Source organism: Artemia franciscana, chromosome 5 (assembly GCF_032884065.1).
Source record: "Artemia franciscana chromosome 5, ASM3288406v1, whole genome shotgun sequence".
NCBI classification, from domain to species: Eukaryota; Metazoa; Arthropoda; class Branchiopoda; order Anostraca; family Artemiidae; genus Artemia; species Artemia franciscana.
Window position 1 is genome coordinate 10,380,106 of NC_088867.1, and position 23,379 is coordinate 10,403,484.

At 33.0% G+C, this 23,379-nt stretch overlaps 1 protein-coding gene across 1 annotated transcript in view; it reads right to left on the bottom strand.

The window, feature by feature from the left end:
• The window catches only part of LOC136026968 (nephrin-like), a 189,896-nt gene that overhangs the window by 24,896 nt on the left and 141,621 nt on the right, over positions 1-23,379 (bottom strand). Inside the window, exons 8-9 of the mRNA XM_065703837.1 lie at positions 21,039-21,183; positions 14,742-14,872 (exon numbers count right to left, since the gene is read on the bottom strand). Of these exons, the coding sequence (XP_065559909.1) occupies positions 14,742-14,872; positions 21,039-21,183 (276 nt within the window). The remainder of the gene's footprint in view (positions 1-14,741; positions 14,873-21,038; positions 21,184-23,379) is intronic.

Genomic DNA, 23,379 nt, shown 5'->3' on the forward strand with positions numbered 1-23,379 from the left:
CTATTGAAAGCCCAATACATAAAGACATCTTACGATAGGTGAAGTTATTATCGTCATTCAGGTATCAAAAAGACGTATCACCATAATTGCAAATTTTCAGAAGATAAAAAAAAACTCATAAGTAATTTATTTCTCTTTCGATAATCGTATAACAAAAAAAAAGATGTATGTGCATTGATTCACATATCGATCTGTTTTTACTACGGTTATCGGAGGGGAAATAAATAAGTTGTGAGTTTTTTTGTTCTTCTGAACATTTACAATTAAGGAGATACATCTTTTCGATACCCGGCTGACGCTGCATTGTTATTATACTGCTTAGTTAAGAAGAGGGCAAAAACTAGAATGTTGCCACAAATATACAACGTATTTTCGACGTAACACCTTAGATTAAGTATTCTTTTCTTAGACCACACTGCCGTTCTATCACAAACAAACAAATTTTCAAATTAGGATAATTCCATTTATTATTTGTTCCATTTATTTAGACGGTAAAAAAAAAAAAAAAAAAAAAAAAAAAAAAAAAAAAAAAAAAAAAAAAAAAAAAAAAAAAAAAAAAAAAAAAAAAAAAAAAAAAACAGGTACAAAAGTCCAGATATTTCGATTGCATACAGTAGAATTACTAAAATAACAATATTGAAACTAGTATATTTATATACAAAGAAAAAAATAATAACTTTTTGGGTCATTCACAAAATAATGAACTTTTGGATTATTCACTGGATTATTTTCAGAGAAAGCTATGTTAAAGTGCATTGAGTCTTGATATAACTCACTTTCTCTGAAAATAATCTAGTAAATGATCCGGAAGCTCATTAATTTGTGAATGACCCGAAAATTATTTTTTTTTGTATATAAATTGCTAGTTTCAATATCATTATTCTAGTAATTCTACTGATGATGGTTGCTGTATATGTTATCAAAATATATGGATTTTTGTGCCTGTTTTTTCCACTGTCTAAATAAGTAGAATCATCCCCATTTGAATTTTTTTTTGTTTGCCACAAAATTTCTAAGGCCCTAACATCTATTAGCTTCTCTTAAATATCTAAAGCTTAAATGAATAATAAATGTATCATTCTTGATGCCAGTGCAAATGCATTACATATCCATGGGCAATTAATCAGATCTGTTGAAGTCAAACTGTGTTCCAGCTTTGCCAGTCGTGTAGTGCCACTTTATCATCCAAGACTCTCTGCTGGAAACCGTGTGTTACATATTATTTATTCCAAATATTTATAGCTTTTATTTAGGTTGTTTCAACTATGGACTGATTTATCAAACTTCGACAATAATAAGGACCATGAAACATTTTTGGTTTTCAAGATTATAATAAAATGACTTACATAAACTGATTATATTGAAAAGAAAATTTTTATCAATACTATTTGTAATATAAAGTAAAGAATGGGCATACAATTGAAAGTGTGAAGAAATAAAAATAAAAAGAATTTTCCCCCTTGAGCCCATCTTCGGTCTATTCACAACTAAAAGCTGTGATTTCTAAGATTTTTCTTTTTTTGGTTTCTTCATCATGAAGTTTTTATGGCAGTATGGTATTTTCGTCAGAGTTGCCAAGCCTGACCACCAAAATAAATAAGCAAAACTAATTAGTTAAGACTGACAACATTTTCGCAGTTTTTTCCTTATTTTCACCAGCGTTTCTTGTTCTTAAAATGGCACCGCTAACACCAAAACCTGCATAAATGCACATAGAAGTTTTTATCTTCTGATCTTTAAAAACAATTAATTGGAAAAAAAAATTTTCTTAACAGAAAGTAAGGAGAAACATCAAAAATTAATACGAGCGGAAATAATTACGTAGCCTGTATGAGGGGGTTAGCCCCGTCGTCAATACCACGCTCTTTACGCTAAAGTTCAAAACTTGTTTCAATTCTGTAAGAATGACCCCTGAATCACAAAGGCTGTTTAATTATAACAAATTTGAAACTACTAAAAAAACCTTTAGCGTAAAGAGTGAGGTATTGACGAGGGGGCGAACCCTCATATAAGTAATAGTTTCTGTTCGTTTTAAGTATTAATATTGCTTCTTACTTTCATTTGAAAAAAACTTGCTTTTTTGTTTAATTTCTGATTGTTTTTCAATAATTTTGCAAAACCGGCACCCCCTTCATGGACAAATTATCTTCCCCAATGAAAATTTCTCCATAGAGGGATCGTTCCACTCATAGCCCTTCCCCAAATCCCCCCACACGAAAATATCCCCCTGAAAACGTCTGTACATTTCCCAATGACCAATACTATATGCAAACAATGGGCAAAGTTTATAGCTTGCAGTTCTTCCGTCGGGGACTGTGGGGGATTAAGTCATCCTTAAAGATATAGTTACTAAATTTTTGACTATGCTGAACAAAATAGCTATCTTAAAATTTGTATCTGGTGACTTTAATAACAAATGAGCGTGGGAGGGGGTCTAGTTGCCCTGTAATTTTTTTGGTAACTTGGAAAGGGCACTAAAACTTTTAATTTCCATTCAAATGAGCCCTCTTGAAATATTCTAGGGCCACTGGGTCGATACAATCACCCATAAAAAAAAAAAACAACAAATAAACACGCATCCGTTATCTTTCTTCTGGCAAAAAATACAAAATTCCACATTTTGTAGATATGAGCTTGAAACCACTACAGTAAGGTTCGTTGATGTGCTGAATCTGATTGTGTGATTTTCATTAAGATTCTATGACTTTTATGGGGGCTTTCCCCTTTTTTCAAAAATAAGACAAATTTTCTTAGGCTCGTAACTTTTGATGGATAAGACAAAAATTGATGAGACTTACACATTTAAATGAACATAAAACTTAATTCATTTGATTTAACTATTAGTATCAAAATCTCTTTTGTAGAGTTTCCGTAATTATTGAGCCGGGTCGCTCCTTACTTACAGTTTGTTACCACACACTGTTTTATATGGATGATTGTGTAAGTTTCAAATTTACCAGTTTAAAAAGAAGATTTCATTTTGACTGCCCTTGGGACTGTAAAGATAAATCCAAAAGAGCCACAGGTTTGATTCTAAATCTGGGCAACTTATTTTCCTTTTTGATGTAGAAAGGTTCTGAGGGGGAATGGACCACTTCTAAACCCATACGACCTTTGTCTCCATTGCGAGAATAAGGTGGATAGTACAATTATGGAATTACATTTACCAGTCTTTTTCAAGGAAGATTGAGGTTGCTTGGAAATGTTAAACTAGAATTTCCGGGCATTTTCAAATCGACAAATAGAGACAGATATTTATCAGCTCCTAAAAAGTGCATAATAATGCAGGCAATGTGCACGCTTTGGAATATTCAACTACACGTTTTAAAAATGTTTATGTGTAGGGCTTAAGAAGGCTATTTTGTCAAGAAAAATTGTGTAAGACCTATACAGAATAATACAGGCTTGCACAAAATATTTTATTGTCTCAGGAGGGAAAAACCTTGCCCTTTGATGTCCTTTGTGCGCAATTTTCCATGTTGGCCTAGCAACCAATTAAGATTGCTTTCGTTGTAATCAAGAAAGCAAGGCCATAAAGCTTTTTTTATATATAAAAGAACATTAATACCTACAGGCCCCACTCAATAAAGTTTATATTCCTATTAGCTTCAGAGCTAAGAACAGTCATAAAACTATTCATAATAATACAAAAACATTAATGAATAGTAGAGCATGGGGTTTTAAACGAGATTTAATGTAGCCTAAAAGGAATTCCAAAGGAAAATTTTGTTGACAGGAACAGGTGACAGATTCCAAATCAGTTTATCACATGTCTTCCCCCTTTTTATGAACCATTGGTTGCCTAGCTTTGACAAAAAAGGAGCTTAAAACCTCTGCTAGCGGTTCTTTAGTATGTCAAATTTGATGGTGTAGTTTTCGTGAAGATTTATCACCTTTTTAGGGAGTTTTTTTTTCTTTTATCTAAAATCATCCACATTTTCTCAAGTTCATTTTTGTTGATAGGTTTTAGAATTACCAATCATCCGAATTACCCTTAAGAAATTCTGAATATTTGGAATCATCATAAAAATAAAATTGCTTTGGTATATATATATATAGCCTAACGTCGTTGAAATTCATTTGTATAGTTCTAATACATAAAATCTACGTTTTTGCAATAGAAGAACTATCCCCCCCCCCACAGCACCCATATTGCACTGTTAACCCTAAAGTTTCCCTTTCAGTGGGATATAATGGATTAATCACTGGATCTAAATCGCTATGAACATAAACTGAGCCTAAAACGTACTTTTGAGGCTTCAGTCTTCTTCCCCCCATCCGCTACAATACTACAAATCAAAGTTAATCTGTATTTTCCGATATACGTGCTTTTTGCATTATTAAATAAAAAAAGTGTTACTTTATATCTGCTGTTTCGAAGGTTTTGGCCCCCCCCGGTAATAATTTCTGCGTACGTGCCTGATATATGGTTATGCAAAATTCCGCACAAGAAGTTCAAACAATTAACTGTTTTCACTGTTTTTCTTACTTTAATAAACAACAGAGCAAAGGTTTTCTAAAGGGATATAAAACAACTTAGAAAGAAAAACTAAGGGAATTTTTGCTGATGGCAACAGGTGACAGATTCCCAGGCAGTTTTCCGCCTTTGAATGTGAACCATTGTTGTCCTGACTTTGAGAAAAAGGATTTTGAAATCCCAATTAAACGTTTTAAATATACTGAATTTGATGGCGTAACTTTCACCGAGATATATCCCCTTTCTGGAATTTTTTTTTCTGTTTCTCATAGGTTTCTACGGATAATTCTAAATCTAATGCATTTTAAATATTTGAAATCATCGTGAAAAAAACATTTTTATGCATATATTGTGGCCAAAATTCCTTCATTTAGTTCGAATCTTTACTTAGATCCGTCGCTCTTTACTTACAGTTCATTAACAGGAACTGTTTGTTATAATACACCCTTATGATAAGGATTGAGAAAAAAGGATTTGAGAAATTTTTTTTGAAAACTCTATTTAAGGTCTTTAATACGGTGAATTTGATGATACAATTTTCACCAAGATACTTTTCTTTTCTGGGATACTTTCCCTGTTTCTAATAGCTTTTTGCGGGTAATTCTAAATCTAATACGTTTTACGTATTTTAGATCACAATGAAAATCAATATATGTATATGTTACCGTGAATGTTCGAAATCTAGTTATGTTGACATTCATCAATGAATGTTCAAAATTCCCTTTTCTCTGCTTAAATTAAATTAGCTTTGCAAGTCAGCTGTTTCAGTTTTATACAAGCTATGATGGTGAAAGTTAAAGTTAGGTTAGGTCAGGTTAGGTTAATTTAGATTAAAAACCTAACTTAAACTATCCTAAACAAACCTGACTTAAGCTATCCTAAACAAATCTAACCTCGTCTACCAAACCTAATCTAACCTAATGTGTCATCATCAAACCTTGCATTAAATTGAAAGAATTGACTGGCAATGCTGACTAAATCCAAGGAGAAAAAAGGTATTTCGGACATTCACCGGTGAATGTCGACATTACGCAATTTGCGGACATTCACGGTAACATATATAGCCTACTGTTATCAAAATTCCTTCTGTTAGAGTTTTGATTTTCACTTATAACCGTCACTTCATACTTAGAGTTCGTTAACGGGAACTGTTTGTCTCGATACACCCTTAGAATAAACACAGAAGAGCGTTAATGAATAATAGAGCTAGGGTTTTCCAAAGGAATATAATTCAGTCTAGAAAGAACGCCAAAGAAAATTTTTGTTGACTGGAGCAGGTGACAGATTCCCAAGCAATTTATCACACGCCTTTCTCCTTTTTTATGAGGCATTGCTTGCCGCACTTTCGCAAGATTCGTCAGAACGTACCTACAGCTGCGAAAATACAATTCGACGTCAACGGATTTTTTAATGACGTACAAGTTAATTCAAAACCATGATACTATCACAAACCTATTTGAGATAGATGATTCCTCAAGAACAAGAGGGCGCCTCCTGAAGCTCTTCAGAAACACACATACTTATCATACAATGATCAGTAATAAAAAAAAGATGTCAACAATTATTCCCGTAGAAACAATACCAGAAAGTAAAAAAAAATTAAACACTGAAATTGAAAATAAAGCAAAATTCAAAACACCAAATTAAAAAAATGAAAGAATTATTTCCTGAAAAAGACCTCTCTAACCCCTCTTCTTCCCTAGTTAGAACCTCCTCTTACCTCTTTTCCCCTCTTCAGCCTATCAGCTGGCCGAATGCTGACCCTTTGTAATTAACATTGCCTTTTGTAATTGACAAAAACAATATTTAGATAAAATATCTTTTGACAAAAATTGAGTTGTCGTAGACAAGATGAGGAATTTAAAGAGTGTTTTGGGTAACAGCGACGACAACGTAGTTTGTTTTTTACTAGTTTTCCCATAATAAATTCTATATGATGGAACGTTCCTACAGCTGCGAAAATACAGTTCGATGTCAACGAAATCTATATTCCTTAGAATTTTGTTGTATAGTTTTCTAATTTCGTTTTGAGTATGAAATCTCGATTCAAGTCAACTGATCGTGATTTCAATTCTCAATCTCTATTTTAGTTCGATCAAAAGCTCAATGTGATCACCATGAAACCTTCATTTTTTGGAAGTTGAGTATTTGAGTGTTTTTCTAAATAAGCGTAACCCAATCCTAATTGAGCGCGATTCGAGTTGAGATAATTTAAATTGGTTCTAGGCACTCACACCCCACCCCTGAAATCCCCCCCTGTGGGAAAAAGCAGAAAATACCCCCGCTGAAAATCCTCCTGTAGAAAATACAACTCGCGGATACCCTCCGCGGAAAATACCCCCCCCCCCCCGTAGAAAATGCATCCGATGAAAATACCCCCCCCCGTGTTTCACTCGTTTATCTATAGTAATTTTATTTTGTTTTTTTTATTGATGGTAATTTGTGGTAGTTTTAAGCCTGGAAAATTATTTGAATTTATTTCTGCTAGTTTTTGGCGTAATGAAGCTTAACCCTTTTCTTTGACAATTTTTTTGTGTGGAAAAGGTCTTTTAAATTATTTTCTGCTCGTTTTTTGTTAACATAGTCTTTTTCATAAAAAAATTACGTCCTATTGTTTTTATTTCTATTAGGCTCCATGATTTTTTATATACTCCGTGGGGGGGGATTTTCCAAGTATTTTTCGGAATGAATTATTTTCTAGGGGGTATTTTTCGGGGGGAGGGGTAACCCCCGGCCGCCATTTAAATCATATGAAATCTTCATTTCTTAGAATTAGATTTGTACATAATTTTCTAACTGAGCAGATCTCGATTATAAAGTTTTTAGCCTTTTGCTTTTGAAATTATGTTTTAAACAACTCTCTTCAATTTGTTTTGTGATGCACGGCGCATAGTTCGTTACGGTGCATCATAGATTCACATTATGAGTAACAACATTAATATTATCACTCTATGGCTGCTAATTCAAGTTGTTTTTTTTTACTTGGATAAAAAAAAAAACAAAGAAAAAATTATAAAATACATAAGGATATATTTCCTGCTTTTCAATAACTGCTTTTCACATGTCCCAAGAAGTAATCCACATAACTGCAACCAAGGTAAAAAAAAAAGTATAATTGTTGGAATACATGGAAAAAATCTTACCATTAAAATCTTTAAAGTTGCGTAAAAAAGGGATAGCAGGGTATCCCAATTTTGTACAATATACAAGCCAAGGGATAGCTTTAGTGGTGTATTTAAAAAAAATACATTTTCACTGAGTGCTATTTTTTAAGGCAAAGAAACACACATTTAGTGATTTTAAACTTGGGCTATTTAAACACCCAAAAATCTATATTTATTAATATTAAGACTCTGCTTTTTAAAGCTTCGGTTACAATTTAGCTATGTCGCTCCTTATTTACAGCTGGTTACCACAAACTGTTTGAAATCAAAATGTTTAAGATCCCTTTAAATATTAAGATTACTGCCACTGAGGTCCATTTTTTGAAGAGTCCCTTCGTTTAATCCTTAGACCATCTTCGGAAGTGCAATTTCATCAAATTCTATCCTAACTTCTTATCACTCTTCCCCTTGGAGGTGTTTGAATTCGGGGAGAAAAAATTAAACAAATGAATAAAAACACTGAGCCCCTAAACTGAGCTGTAAAAGCAAGTGTCAAAGATTGGTTTATTTTTTTTTCCGTTAACAGTTTTTGAAATTTTATGCGTCAGTCAACATAAAACTTGTATCCAAACTTCTAAAACAAAACAAATAATCTTGTAGAGAAAAGAATTTCAAAAATCACAATTAAAACAACACCTGGAGAGTAAATAATGCTAGTACATTGGTTTATTGGAAATAATATATAGTCACGACTTGACTTTATTCTTAAGATAACATATTTTAAGACATTATCTGAATTTATATGTTAAGACACCCTCTCAAAGTTTTCATCGGCACCACTATGCCCAAACTCGCAGCATAACAGCCAACGCTTGGAAATAAGGATCTCCCCCCACAAAAAAAAACTCAGGAATTTAATGAACTTTGAAATCTTTTTCTATTTTTTCATATAATTTTCCAGTTTTGCCTTTTCTATGAATTGTTCTCCCATCCCCAAAATAAATTACTACAGACGGGACTGCAAAGAAGGTGTATTGGATACCGATGGCACAATGTGGTATATTCCCTTGATAGACTGTTTCCGACTCTTTTTTTGTTTGACTATAAACTTGAAACGATTGTAGTAGAGATGGGACAGACCTTCCTATTGGTATGTTTCCATTCTCTTATAATTCCAATTTTCACAATTTTTATTTCAATTTTTGTTTATTTCCATTATTTTCATTTAGCTTATCTGATTACCATGTCATTTATTCCAATTTTTGTTTTGGATTTGTTGAATTTGAAAATAGACAAAAAGAAGAGGATGAAGTATCATTCTAATTACTTGGTGGAGAACTTTTTGAGTACAGCGGAGGAAACTTCTGAGGTACTTCAAATACAATTTATAATTGTTAAAACGCCCTACAACTATAACTAAGTATTTTCACAACCCTCTAACAAATATGGGCCACACAAGATTGTATCTGCTGAGTGCTAATTTTATATAGCTTTATTTTTAAGTCCTTTTTGACCTTTTTGAGACCTGGGTCTCAGGTATTAACGCGCTTTCTGCTAAAATGTCCTAGCACCAAACGTAACTTTAATTTCATTTACTCCGATTTTTATTTTGGATTTGGTTTGCTTGACAATAGAAAAGAAAAAAGTGGATAAATTTCACTTTTTTTAATTTTGTGGAAAACTTCTTCAGTATTGTGGAGAAAACTTCTGAAGTACTGCATTTCCAAGACGTTCTGCGGATGAAGGATGACAGATTTCCAAAGGTTGTTCTTTTTGGCCAAACATCTAGGGCAAAGGGAAAAGCAAGTCATCCCTGAATGGGGCGAGGAGGTCGTAAAAAGGATTTAAGGGAAAAGGGGATTTCTTGGAGAGAGTAAAGAGGGAAGCTGTAAACAGACTGAGATGGAGTAGGAGCTTGAACAGGTGTATTGGCCTCTGGTGGCTTAGTGTTGCAGTGAGTTGTTAGCAAAAATTTAATTTTTAATTAGGGTTAAGTGTCCTAGCAACTGTATCTGCTTTTTGCTCATTTTATATAGTTTTATTTTTGAATCCTTTGCAATTGCTAATTTTATACAATTCTTATCCTAAACCCTTTGTGAGAATCAGGTCTTGTGCTATAAGGTCTTCCCCTTCCCCCTAAAATATGCTAACACCGAACACATTCACAAGCCCCTTACAAACATGAACTTCGAAAAATAGTATCCACTTCGAGCTAATTTAATATAATTTTATTTTTAGATCCTTTGTAAGAATTGGGTTTTACATATTAGCGTCTCCCCCCCCTTCCCCCGAAAATTACTGAACACTGTTAGTTCCTTATCAATAAGTTTTTGTACTTTGGTCTATATACTGAGAAACTGAAAGTACTGAAAGTTTTTCTCAATCACATAGTTAAAGTTGTTGCTCATGTCTAGTTAAAAATTCCCACTAGAACATATACTACGGGGTCATTGAAGCGTACTATTTTGAAGTGACTCACTCAAGTGTATTCTGGTATCGGTACTGGTATCTGGTACTATGTACTATATCCTGTGTGAGTATGTATGTATGCTGAAATCATTTCAACCAATTATTGGAAAGTATAATTATATTCCAAAGTATAAATTTAGTTAAGCTTTATATACTATAACCTGAAACTGTTTACAGTTGGAAACCATAAACATTTAACTGCTTCCGTCTTATCATATTCTATAAGTGAGTGCTGCAATTTTGAAAAGGCGCCGCGAGAGACAATTTCATCCAAAAGCTGAATAGCTTTGGTGTTTTTGATTTGCCAGAAGTCTAAAAGATATTTACATAAATACAACATGAAAGAGCATATTACTATGATTTTTAAATAGACTGTTGTATTAAGATAAACCTATATAATAGTTATCATTCCTGAATCCTTTTTAGATGTAGAATATTTATCGCTAGACACTCTCTTTCAAAAGGCATTTTAATTTTGGGTTACTCTGGGCTGTAGTTTCCTCTTTACTAGGTTGCAGGTGCTGTTGCAGCCATGACAAGACCCAAAATACTTTCAGTGAGACTTTAAGAAGTTCTCAATTTAAGTAATTATAAAAATTTAAATAATAAGTATCAGTTATTAAAACGCCTTAATGGTTTACTTCCCGCAGCGAATGAAACTAAATGAAGTTAAATTTATTTCGCAAAAGAGATTTTAAAAAAAAAAACTTAAAAAGAAATTTACAAATAATAATTGTATGCAGCCTATGTATATTTATCTATTTATCTGTGATTTTTTTTCGAAAAACAAAAACCCTATTATTTTCCTTGAAAATTGGCATGCTACAATTTTCTGGTGTAAAAACAAAAAAAGATTATCGTGTTAAGGGTAAATTATTTGATGGCCTTAAACATTTTTCATATCAATGACGTCACAAATACCCAGATGACTAATGCTCTAATGGTTTTAGTATCTACATCGATTAAAACAAAATTAAATTAAAGTTGTTTGACTAAAGAGATTAAAAGAAAATTGATTAAAAAGAAAAAGAAATTAAAATTAATATTTTTTTTCGTCACATTAAAGTGTTAAGGGTAAATTAGTTGATGGCCTTAAACATTTTTCATATCAATGACGTCACAAATACCAGATGACTAATGCTCTAATGGTTTTAGTATCTACACTACAGCGATTAAAACAAAATTAAATTAAAGTTGTTTGACTAAAGAGATTAAAAGAAAATTGATTAAAAGGAAAAATAAATTAAAATTAATATTTTTTTTTCGTCACATTAACGTGTTAAGGGTAAATTAGTTGATGGGCTTAAACATTTTTCATATCAATGACGTCACAAATACCCAGATGATTAATGCTCCAATAGTTTTGCTATCTACTGCGATTAAAAGAAAATTGATTAAAAGGAAAAAGAAACTAAAAGAAATACATTTTTTTTTCTGGTACTATACATAAATGCGACATCGCATAGTATTTAACTTATATTTATCTGCTGCAACCGTGATATGACCTTAAGTGATTTCAGCGAGATTTCAAGAAGTTCTCAATTTATGTAATTATAAAATTGATGAGAATATTAAGCATGATGTCATAAGGATTTCCCAAAAAAATATACATCATAATACTGACAGTGAAAAGACAAGGCTGGACATGACAGACAAACAATTATAAATCCCATCGTGATGCTTAGCTTATCAGCATTCAAGCAGTTTCAATAATATATTGCAAGCAAATAGGACAAAAAAATTGGATGTAGCTTAGAGTAAATTAAAATAAATTAATGAACTTTGTAAATAGTCCCATAGTCCTTAAACGACTTGTTCCTGTTCTGGATTATTCACTGGCGAAGGAAAATGTTTAACGTTAAATTTTTAGGTACCAAGGACATCAAAAATAAAAATGATTGTTTGAACTTCTACAACCCTAAATATCTTTAAAATTTTAAGAAAATCAGTAGTTCAACTTTCAACGAAAAATACTTTTATTTTTTAATTTTCAGTTAGAGTGTTTGGTAGCAGTGGGCGTCAAATTAAACAAAAGAAAAATGGACGAAAAATCATATGTCAAAAATACAAAAACATATGGCACTAACCAACTGAAGAAGGCGTAGCTTTCCTTGAAGGTGCAATTGCATTTGGGAATAAAGTAACTCGTTCTATCCCTACCCCTCCTGCCAACCTTAACTAACGTAAGTAACTAGACTTACTACTGCAAATATTTATTTTTCCCCTTTAAATTGTCCAGGCTCTCACCCCCTGCCCTGACAGAACAACTGACACAGGATCTCGTGGCGAAATATTATAAAACCCTTACACACATGTGTATTTTATACCTTGAATGCAAAAAAAAATTCAATGCAAATAAAAATTTAAAATAAACATAATTAAATCAAAATTAAGCTTGTGCTGAATTTTTGACTCTGCTTTGTAGAAAATGACCTATTTATGAGACTATACAGTTTTGATTTCAAATTAACAGAATTTGCTGGAGTTTCGCTGGAGTTTCGACTCCAAAAGAAAAAAAATATTTTGGTTGTTTCAAAATTTGGCGCCTTTAGAATAATAGCCTACCTCATTTTTTTGTTGATAGTGCCACCTTAAATAGCGAGACTAAGTAAACAAAACTCATAAGTTAAATTTGAAAATTAGTAATTTAGTTAATTAGAAAAATTAGTTAGAAAACTAATTGGTTTAACTTATTTATTTCCAAGGTTTAATATGCCAAAAAAAGCAAAAAATGTGATTTTGCTGTAAAAATTTCATAATTTCCAAATAGCAAAATAAAAATCTAAAAAATTACAGTTTTCAGGTATGAATATACCCAAGATGGATATAGGCAGTGATGTCATTTGGGGGAGGCAAGGAGGGAGTCGTACCCAAATAACTTGGAGAAAAAATTATTATATAGCCTGTGCCCCTTGACTCTCCGGGTGTAGACTCCCGGATGTACAATCTGGCGAACTATTTATTTAGTTTTATATCAGGGTTTGAAATTTGTACCCTCGTTAATACCTCGTTCTTTACACTAAATCGTAAGTTTTGTCCCAATTCTTTAAGAATGACCCCTGAATCAGAAAGGCCGTAGAATAAATAGTTGAAATTACTAAAAATACTTTAGCATAAAGAGCGAGGTATTTATCTCCTCCTAAATACCTCGCTCTTTATGCTAAAGTATTTTTAGAACCCCTCATATGCGTAATAATCTCTGTTCGTTTTAAGTTTCAATGCTGCTTCTTCCTTTCATTTGAAAAAACGTTTTCATGTTTATTTTTCATTGTTTTCTTATAGTAATGCTAGAAAATCCTGCGCCCTTTTCATTGAATTTTTCTTCCCCCATGACAGATTCCTCCAAGGAAAGATCCTCCAACATAGCCCCCTCTCCTCAGCCCCACCCCCAAACAAAATAAAATCCCCCTGAAAACGTCTGTACACTTCCCAATAACCATTACTATATGTAAACACTGGTCAAAGTTTGTAACTTGCAGCCCCTCCCCCAGGGATTGTTGGGGAGTAAGTCATCCCCAAAGACATAGTTATTATGGTTTTCAACTATGCTGAACAAAATGGCTATCTCCAAATTTTAATCCGTTGACTTTGGGAAAAAAATGAGCGCGGGAGGGGGCCTAGATGCCCTCCAATTTTTTTGGTCACTTAAAAAGGGCACTAGAACTTTTCATTTCCGTTAGAATGAGCACTCTTGCGACATTCTAGGACCACTTGGTCGATACGATGACCCCTGGGGAAAAGAAAAAAAAAAACAACAAACAAACAAACAAATAAACACGCACCCGTGATTTGTCTTCTGGCAAAAAAACACAAAATTCCACATTTTTGTAGATAGGAGCTTGAAACTTCTACAGTAGGGTTCTCTGATACGCTGAATCTGATGGTGTCATTTTCGCTAAGATCCTACGACTTTTAGGGGGTGTTTTCCCCTATTTTCCTAAATAGGGCAAATTTTCTCAGGCTCGTAACTTTTGATGGGTAAGACTAAACTTGATGAAACTTATATATTTAAAATTAGCATTAAAATGCGATTCTTTTGATGTAGCTATTGATATCAAAATTCAATTTTTTAGAGTTTTGGTTACTATTGAGCCGGGTCGCTCCTTACTACAGTTCGTTACCACGAACTGTTTGATATACCTGTATATATACTTTTAAAAATTTTTTAAGTATAATGGAATTATACTTAACTAACATGTCTTTGCTTGTTACTTGAAGTTCCTTCACTGTACTACTTTAACATCTTTACTGATTGATTTGTCTTATTCTTAGTTAAACATACACATTTTTGAATAGGTATTCAAAAAAAAATTCTGTATTAGTTTATTTAAGAAATTAGACAACTTAAACTTCCAATCATATATATTAGCCAAATTCACATCTTGTTTTTTTTTTGTCTGACGAATTTATCAGTCTTTTTTCAGAATCTAGCTCAAGTATGGAGAATTTCCTCAATGAATGACATATTTAAGAATGAGAATAATTACTTTTTACTTCCTTTACTCTTCACGGTATATTTTTATCCTGTAATTAATTCCTCTTACTCATATTAATCAAGGAAGTCCCAGTTGAAGACTTATACTTAAAATTTACTCTGACTGCACATTTAATTTTTTTTTGACATGATGACCGCTTTAAATTTCGGTGGCAAAGGATATTCCGCTAAAATTCTTAGAAAAGAAACCGCTCACATCTTTTTTCCATCCAAGTCGAAATGGCTCTGGCTTAGCTTTGACGTGGCACTCAAAATAAACATCGTCTCCTTCTTTGATATCATTTGGATCTAGGCTTCTTCCAAGCGTGGCAATTAGATCTGGAGCATCTGGAAAAAAGAAAACATTAAAAAAGTTTTCTTCGATTAAGACAAATACAAAAATAAAAACAATATATTAGGAAAAGGAATCAAACTGAGGAAGAATTAGAGGTTTATATTGGAAAATCTATTTGGAATCTGAATTTTCATTGTAAATTTTCGCCTTCAAAGACGCCTAATAGCATATTAATAAGAAAACTGGTGCTATATGTTCAAATTTTACTATAGGACATTCTCAAAACGTTACTTGTATGATATACGCCCTACCTAATGTTCTTCTAATATATTTCTCTGACACTCAATCCTAATGAAATATACCAAAGTAAGATAAAAATATAATACTTTAGACATAAATTTGGGCTATATATTTGCAAATTAGGGGGGGGGGTTTAAGTATAGAGGGTAAGTATAGAGGTATATTATACAATAAGAGTTGATTTTGAACTCGGATTGTCCAAATACTTTAGCCCCCCCCCCCCTAATGTGCAAATATATAGCTCAACTTATACACTTTTCATCTATTCTGTCACTTTTCTTTTTCTTGTCTCACGCTAAGCTGAAAGAAACTAGTGAAAACAACCGGTTCTATTATGCGTCAATGAATGAACAACTTGAGCGATAGGGCTTTTAATATACAAATACCCTCAAAACCTTCATTTAGGTACTAATAACTTTGACTATAGCAAAACTCCTTCCAGAGCTGTCACAGGTGCAAGCAATATTTTTAAGGCCTACTTTTAGCTTAATCGTTTCATTACTTCGTGATCCATGTACTTAAATTATTAACTTTTACGTAACAAAATGTAGGAATAAATTTAGGGTATTAAAAATTTAGGGTACATTTAGGAATAAATGTAAGGTAGTGTTTGTTTCTCCTGATGTAACTTGTCTTTGTGTTGCGGAGCAACACTACTGCTTTCGTAGTTTTTTTTTTTTTTTTTTTGTTTTTTTTCACCGTGATCAGCGACCTGTAGCCCCGAAGTGGTAAGAGTTAAACATTTGAGATTTTTCAGAGGGAAGGGAAACGTGAAACAGAGTAAAAAAGTTCCAGAAAAGTTCCTAAAATTTCTAACAGTTTTCCATAAAAAAAAATAAAACCGTTTTTTCTTAGAAACTCTGCGTTCGATGTTTGGTGTCAAGTTAAGACGACCCTAGCTTCGGAAATAAACTTGTTAGAAATACAGTTATGCTGAACTCATGTAGAACTTTCATTTGGCTCTTCGAGAACCGGAGCACAAAATTCCGTAGCTCTTACAGATTTCCCGGAAATAATTCCGGAAAAGTCCATCTCGTTCCGATTTTTTTTGGAATTTTCTCAAATTTTCGATTTTGATGTTTCTTATATTTTTATCGAGTAGTGCTATGAAAAGTATGCAAGAAGAAGTGAAGTGTTCTATATACCAAGTTGCTTCGTTCTCTAAGAAATAATTTCCGAAGTTTCGACGTTCTAGAGGTAACTTCTGTTCTGGACCAGCTAGAGTTTTTTTTCCAACGCGGTTCGACAGGTCTCGATCTCCTAACAACTGGAGCTTACAATAGTTTCTCCGAAATAAAATTCCTTCTTTGGGTTTTTCTATTTGGAAGTTTTGTCATGCCCTCGGGGCAATTTAAATTTTTTGGTGAATTTGGTTTGTTTTATATTTTCCTAGTTTAGACCATCAAAAGTTAAGCAGAAAACTATAAGACGTTGTTTCCGTATCTCTTTCAGATTTCCCGGAAATAATTCCCGAAATGTGCGTCTCGAAACATAATACTTCGAATTGGCGTCAAGTTAAGACGGCCCTAGTTTCGGAAGTAAACGTTTTAGAGATAAAATAATTATGAACTCATATAGAACTTTTATTGATGTTTTCGAGAACTGAAGCATGAAATTCCGTAGCTCTTACAGATTTCCCGGAAATAATTCCGGAAAAGTCAATCTCGTTCCGATTTTTTGAAATTTTCTTAAATTTTCGATTTTGATGTCTATTTTATTTTTCTCGAGTAGTGCTATGAAAGTTATGCAAGAAGAAGTGAAGTGTTCTTTATACCAAGTTGCTTCGTTCTCTTAGAAATAATTTCTGAAGTTTCGACGTTCTAGAGGTAACTTCGGTTCTGGGCCAGCTAGAATTTTTTTTCCAACGCGGTTCTTTGAACTTTTTCTTATTTTAGTTTCTTGGTTGTCATTATTCATGTAGTGTAAACTGTGGTTTAATTTGTATCGTATTATTCTGTTGTACAGGACAAATTCTAAAAGTTAAATTTGATTTCTAGTTTCGATTATTTAAAGAAATTCTGGTTTATCTTGAAATTGTAATTATCCATCCTATAAATATTCAGAATTGTCAACTGTGTTATTGTGTTATTCTCGTTTATTTCTGGACCAGCTAAACATTTTACCAAACTCAGTTTAGTAGGAGCTCGAAATAAAACCATATCAAAGATGCTTCAAGATAACAATCGAAGCCGCATTAGAAAAATGTCCTCTGAAGGACATAATGGAGACTTTTGCTCCGTAGGGCACAGTTGCACGTGTTGCTCCGCAACTGTGCCCTAAGGAACAGGGCACAGTTGCTGCAAAAATTCCCGTTGCACAGGCAACGGAGGTCTAGTTTCTTCTTCTTCTTGTTTGACTATTTGGACACACTAATACATATTTCCATACAATCCCTGGCTTCCAGCAGCTGGGAATGTACCCTGGCAGTGGCGTCAATTCATAAAAAAAGGGGGGGGGGGTCATAATGTGTCTTTCAAAATCTAAAGATGAGGGGAATTTTGTGTTTTCAGCTTTTTCAATGAAAACACAAAACATGTAATTTTCATAATCTAGAGGGCAGGGCGATGCAAATATTCTAGGAGGCAAATCCCCCCCCAATTGACTTCCCTTAATCCTTGACCCCGTATTGCCAATCAAAGATCAAGTCAAAGGATTAGCTTGGCTTTTCGCAAGCGAAATAACAAAATTCTACTCAACGAGAATGTTATAGAATCTTTAGGTCAAGAACCTATACAACATAAAAGCAAAACAATCAACACAGACACCGATTTTAAATAAGGAAAAATACCTCTTATGATACAGTTAATTTTTTTTAAGTCAATAACACACAATCTAGTTAATAACCATGTTTAAAAAATCGGTTTCACCTAAAAAAAAAAAGAAAAAAAAGACAGAACATAAGCTCTACTCATGCATAAGAAAAAAAAACACAATCTCCTATATAGGGCCGTGTTCAGGATTGTTTTGTAGGGTAGGAGATGGGGGTTACAAAAGGATTTTTCGGGAGGAGGGGGTACAAAAAATTGAAACAACGCATTGAATTTTTTATATTCATTTTATATTCATTTTTGTTACGTTTTTACGAGCTGGAAAAACATTTCAGGGGAAGGGGGGTCAAACCCCTCCCCCTGAATACGGTCTCGTATGTACGGGTTTGAAATCAAGGAGTTAATTACCCTTTGCAGGTAAGCCAAGCAATATGAATAATTTAGAAACTACACTGGAATTCCCCCATGGATCGTAGTTATAGGCTAGTTGTAATTGTACGTACTTTATCACGAATAAGACGGAAACAAAGTTGGTATGAACAAATGCAAGAAAGAACTAAAAAAAAACTCCTTGCGCTTAGGACAGGGCAAAGTAGAAAATAACCACATTTCTTTTTATTATTTCGTTTCAATATAAAGAAATACTAATTAAATAACTAATTTGATAGTTAGTTGAACACATTATTATTGCTAACTCCTTACGTTTCCCAAGGCTGCATATCACCTTTGGTGTCTCTTGGTTTAACCATTTGGGGACTACTTGTTGTTCGTTCAAAACTAATTTTTACCCCCTCTCCCATCTAAAAAAAACGTCAGGTGTTGATGTTGCAGTCCTTACTCATTCAGAAAGGTAGGATTTTTCTATTTATTACTTCAGAACGAACCAAGTGGCGCTGAGGTTTATCCCGTTTGATTTCTCCAATATGTCATCTAATAACAGTCAAAGAATTTACCACAAATAGTGTTATTAACATTTCATATAGCCCTTTAGAACTTCATTGAAGGAATTATTATGTGCGGTATATCTTTCTGTCATGAATCTTTCAAATCACTGATGCGTGAATAATTAAAGCGGCGCACCTCTCATTAGCCCCTGTCATTTCATGTTAGACGACCCCACAGGCTGACGGCATATTATTATATTATTCTGTAGGCATTTAATGCCAGTCTTTATTAGAATTCCAAAAATGACAAGCGAAAAGGGGAGCAATCCAAGTTATTAACAAATATCTATATTTAAGTCAATACAAATATCTAAGGGAAGCGGGGGCTGTTTGCTGTGATGTTATTTGAGGGGGGGAGCTTAAAATAATTTTGAAAAACCTGTGAACTGAATGAAAAAAATTTAGAAAATTATGGAACAAGTGGCAAAATCTCTCTAAAATTAACAAGCACACTAGCTAGAGCCCCTCCCCCATATTATGCATTTATGAGTTGAGACTAGCATAGATACTGATTTTTTAAAAGTAAAATAGCAAAAAATAATAAGGTTGGCCGAGGGTGGAAGAAACTGAAAAGAGGTGTCAGAAAAGCATAAATGGACTTATTTCAGGAGAGGGGAATTTATGAAATAATATATACTGGCAAACTGTATTTACTTGTGAAAAATCCCTTTACATCCAAGTCAGGGCTTCGTTTGTAGGTATCTGATAAAAGTGACGCTTTTTGTAGTGATCACTGACAGAAGCTTTTAATGAGAAAAAAAAACGTAAAGCATTTCGTTGGAAACGAGGACTAGTAGGGGTGCTCACAGGTAGAGGAGCTGGGGTGATCAATCAGTAAGACCGAAAGATAAGAATCAAGTGTGAAAATATTTATCATTTAGGATGAATTTAACAAAACAAATAATAACATTTTAACAACTACAATTTAACAAAAATAACATCTGGCAGAAAAAAATCCTTGCAAAACTTCATTGGATGCCTTCGTCTGGGTTAATCTCTCAGGAGATTCTGTATAGCTGCTTGTTGAACCGAATTGCCACCGTATCAGTGACCTTTGAATCAATCCGTTAAATACCCGTGATGGGCACCATATATTTCTTGAAAAGACCCCGATGAAGCAAAAAATGAATGTCAAAAATATTTCGACTAAGAAGACTTTATGGAGTTTCAAAATAAGCTTGAGGGATAATTTACTTGGTGAATTAATAGCATTATACTGTTGAGTTTTCCTTGAAAAAAAAAAATGAAACCTAAAAATTTACTTAACACTGACTTGTGGGAGGGAGGGTCCAAGTCCTAAGATTTTCCAAACTTCTTGGCATTTATTATTCAAATTATCAGACAAATTTGGTTTTTATTATTCTCCCATCCCCCCCTCCCACAATCCCAAGTTTTTTTCAGATTTCTTAGGTTTTTATCTAACTTTAAAATATAAATCTTTTTTAAAATTTTTGCCCACACCCCCGAAGAAACGTACAACTCCCTACTTGCACGCCTGGTGTAAATCAACAATAGAAAATTTGGTGACAGCACACATTGATGCGTAAAAATACCCCAGATATTAGGCTACCCCGAAGAAAAAAGATTCGGTTAAGTATAAAGGACACAAAAATATTTCTTGTTCCCTGAAATCGTCTTAGATCTGTTTGCCATCCATGATGCAATTTCTAAGACGTTAATTATTGCGTAAAGATAGAAGTTTTCAGGGTAGTATCACAGTTTAACCAGAGTTGCCACATTGAAGTGGGAAGGTAAATAAGCAAAATTAATTAGTTCGAGTTAACATCACTTTCTTCCGTCAATATCAAAATTTAACCACCTATTGATCCTCAAAGACAACTATGAAATCTAAGGAATACTGCCCTTTTTTTATTCGGTGCCATATTTTTTTAAAGTTTTTTTCCCTGCTGATTCCCCCCCCCCTTCTCCTTTTTATTAACTTGGCACCGCTAGTACCAAAAATACATAACTGTAGTTGGATTTATTTTTCATTTTTGCCAGGTTTCTCTAATGTTTTAAAGATATATAAGTTTGCGTCGTTTTCAACTTAACTAATTCAAACAATTGGATATTATTTTCACTGTCTTTGGCACCTTGAAATATTTGACATTGATGAATTGAAAGAACATAAAACATAGGAAGGAAGATTCTTCCTTTCTCCAAGGAATATTCTGGGAACAGAAACAAGTCATTTAAGGGCTACTCACACAGTACATCAATTATCCAGGAATCTTTGAGACTGGAGTCAGTCAAAGCTGTATTTTCGGCATGACACTGTAGCGCTTTTCCGTCATCCGATATTGTTGGAATGAACGTTAGCTGACTGGTTGTCACATTTCCGTCGTCATAGATCTGAAAAGGATGTCGTTTGTTTAGCGGGAGTTCAAAAGGTTAAAGGAATACAGATTTTTCTAAGATCATGGCATTCTATTCCAAGGAAAAATTGTCTAGTGAAAATTGGCTATCAATAGGTATTATCTTCCGTACAAAATCTTCCGTAGGTTTAATTTCAGCAAAAAAAAAAAAAAAAAAAAAAAAAAAAAAAAAAAAAAAAAAAAAGAAAAAAAAAAAAAAAACCACTATCAGTTCGACTATGCTTATTAAAATAGTTAAAATGAATAACAAAATTTACACCATTACCTCCGAGATTTACACCAGGGAATGGAAAGTGGAGAGGGCTTGGGTATGTAAAAAAGGAAGTCAAATAACCACACCTTTTTCTTATCCATTGTTGTTTTGAGTCGTTGTGGCTTTATATATTATTGATTATTGCTTATAAATACTTATAAAATATAATATTTTATATTATTTCATATATTATATATATATATATATATATATATATATATATATATATATATATATATATTAATATTTTATAATATATATTATATATATTGTAAAATATTATAATAAATATTGCTTATAAATGTTATTGCTTTAAATATCACCCGAAAAATTAGAGCAATTTCAAGTTATGGGAGCACCCCCATGTATTAAATTAATTTTAGGAAAAGGACAAAATTTAAAAATGGTTTTGGGACGAGAGTCGCCTTGAACCAAAGCCAAGATGGGCCGAGATCAAGAAGACACGGTTCTATTTTGTGGACTTTAACTATCACAGAGCTTCGTTGATTCAGTAAGTATGAATTCATAATCACCCAACTGTAACTAACAGTAAAAAAAGCACAAATGTTTTATAGGTACCAGTTTTGACCATAGGATTTTAATAGCTTAAATATTGCGTGTCTTTCCTTTTTGTTGCGATAACTACTTTATTGATGTTATTACTCAAGTCTGAAAAGGTCTTTTTCAGCAAGCTTAGAGCGCTATTGGAATATTACATTAACATGTTAAGATTTAAGGATGCTGAAACAACTTATCAATGGAATTTGACACATGAAAATTTGAAAGTTTTTATACTTTATTAAACGCTCTTCCTATAAATGAGGTTCCTTAAACATTGATAGCTAGAAAGGAAGATGATAAATCCACCTCTGTTACGAGGTACCTTGCATAAGCTAACACAGTCACAAAAAAAAAAAAAAAAAAAAAAAAAAAAAAAAAAAAAAAAAAAAAAAAAAAAAAAAAAAGTGCGGGATCCACAATTAATCGATTTGAAAATATGCCTTCAAATGGCGATTACTCCTCACTTGACAGTTTTTTTTATACAAACACATTTTTTAACTTTCGGTTACTATGGGCTACAGTTCATTCTTAACTAGGTTGCATCTTACACAGCAACTATGATTAACAGATAAATTATTTCTGAAATATCAGAGTCCTGAGTCATACGGCTTTATAATCAAACCGTCAAAAAAAAATCCTTTCGGACGATTAGGGCCGTATCCAGGGGGACATTATTAAGGAGTTTAAAGTCCCTCCCCCAAAATGTTTATCAGACTTGTAAAAACATAGAAAAATACGTATAAAGACATTTTCACAAACGTTTTTTAAAGTTTCTTCTGTCCCCACAAACACCAAAAACAAGAAGAAAAATAGGGAATTTCTCAAGACAATGAGAAACAAATTAGAATGAATATTTCGGCCCTATGTCTAAGGGCCGTCCTCAGCAACACAAAAAGATATAAGAAGAAACAACTTACAACAGGATAAAATCAATAAAAGTACAATAAAAAGTTTTTCAGAACAGTCCCAGCATCCTTACCTCAGCTAAGTTCAACCAGGACATATAAATAAAAGATAATTATTTAAAAACACGTTTTTAATGCCAGCCTTGCATTTTTGGCTGCTGATCTCATAAGTCTATTTGTGAAAGGTTCTGTGTTAATATCTATTGGTTTTTTATAATATTTCGCGAGGTCATTTTTAATTCAATTTGTGTATAGAGCATTTAGTGAATATTCTCCCAAGTCTCTATTTAAGGAAATATTATTATTAATCTTAAGTCCGATTTCAATTGCTTCTTGAACTACTTGCTTTATGCCTAGGTCATTGCTAATAATGGCGGATTCTTCAAAAAGTATTTTGTGGCTAGGATTTTCAAAAACATGGCTGCTTAAAGCAGAATAAAAATAAAACAGAAGT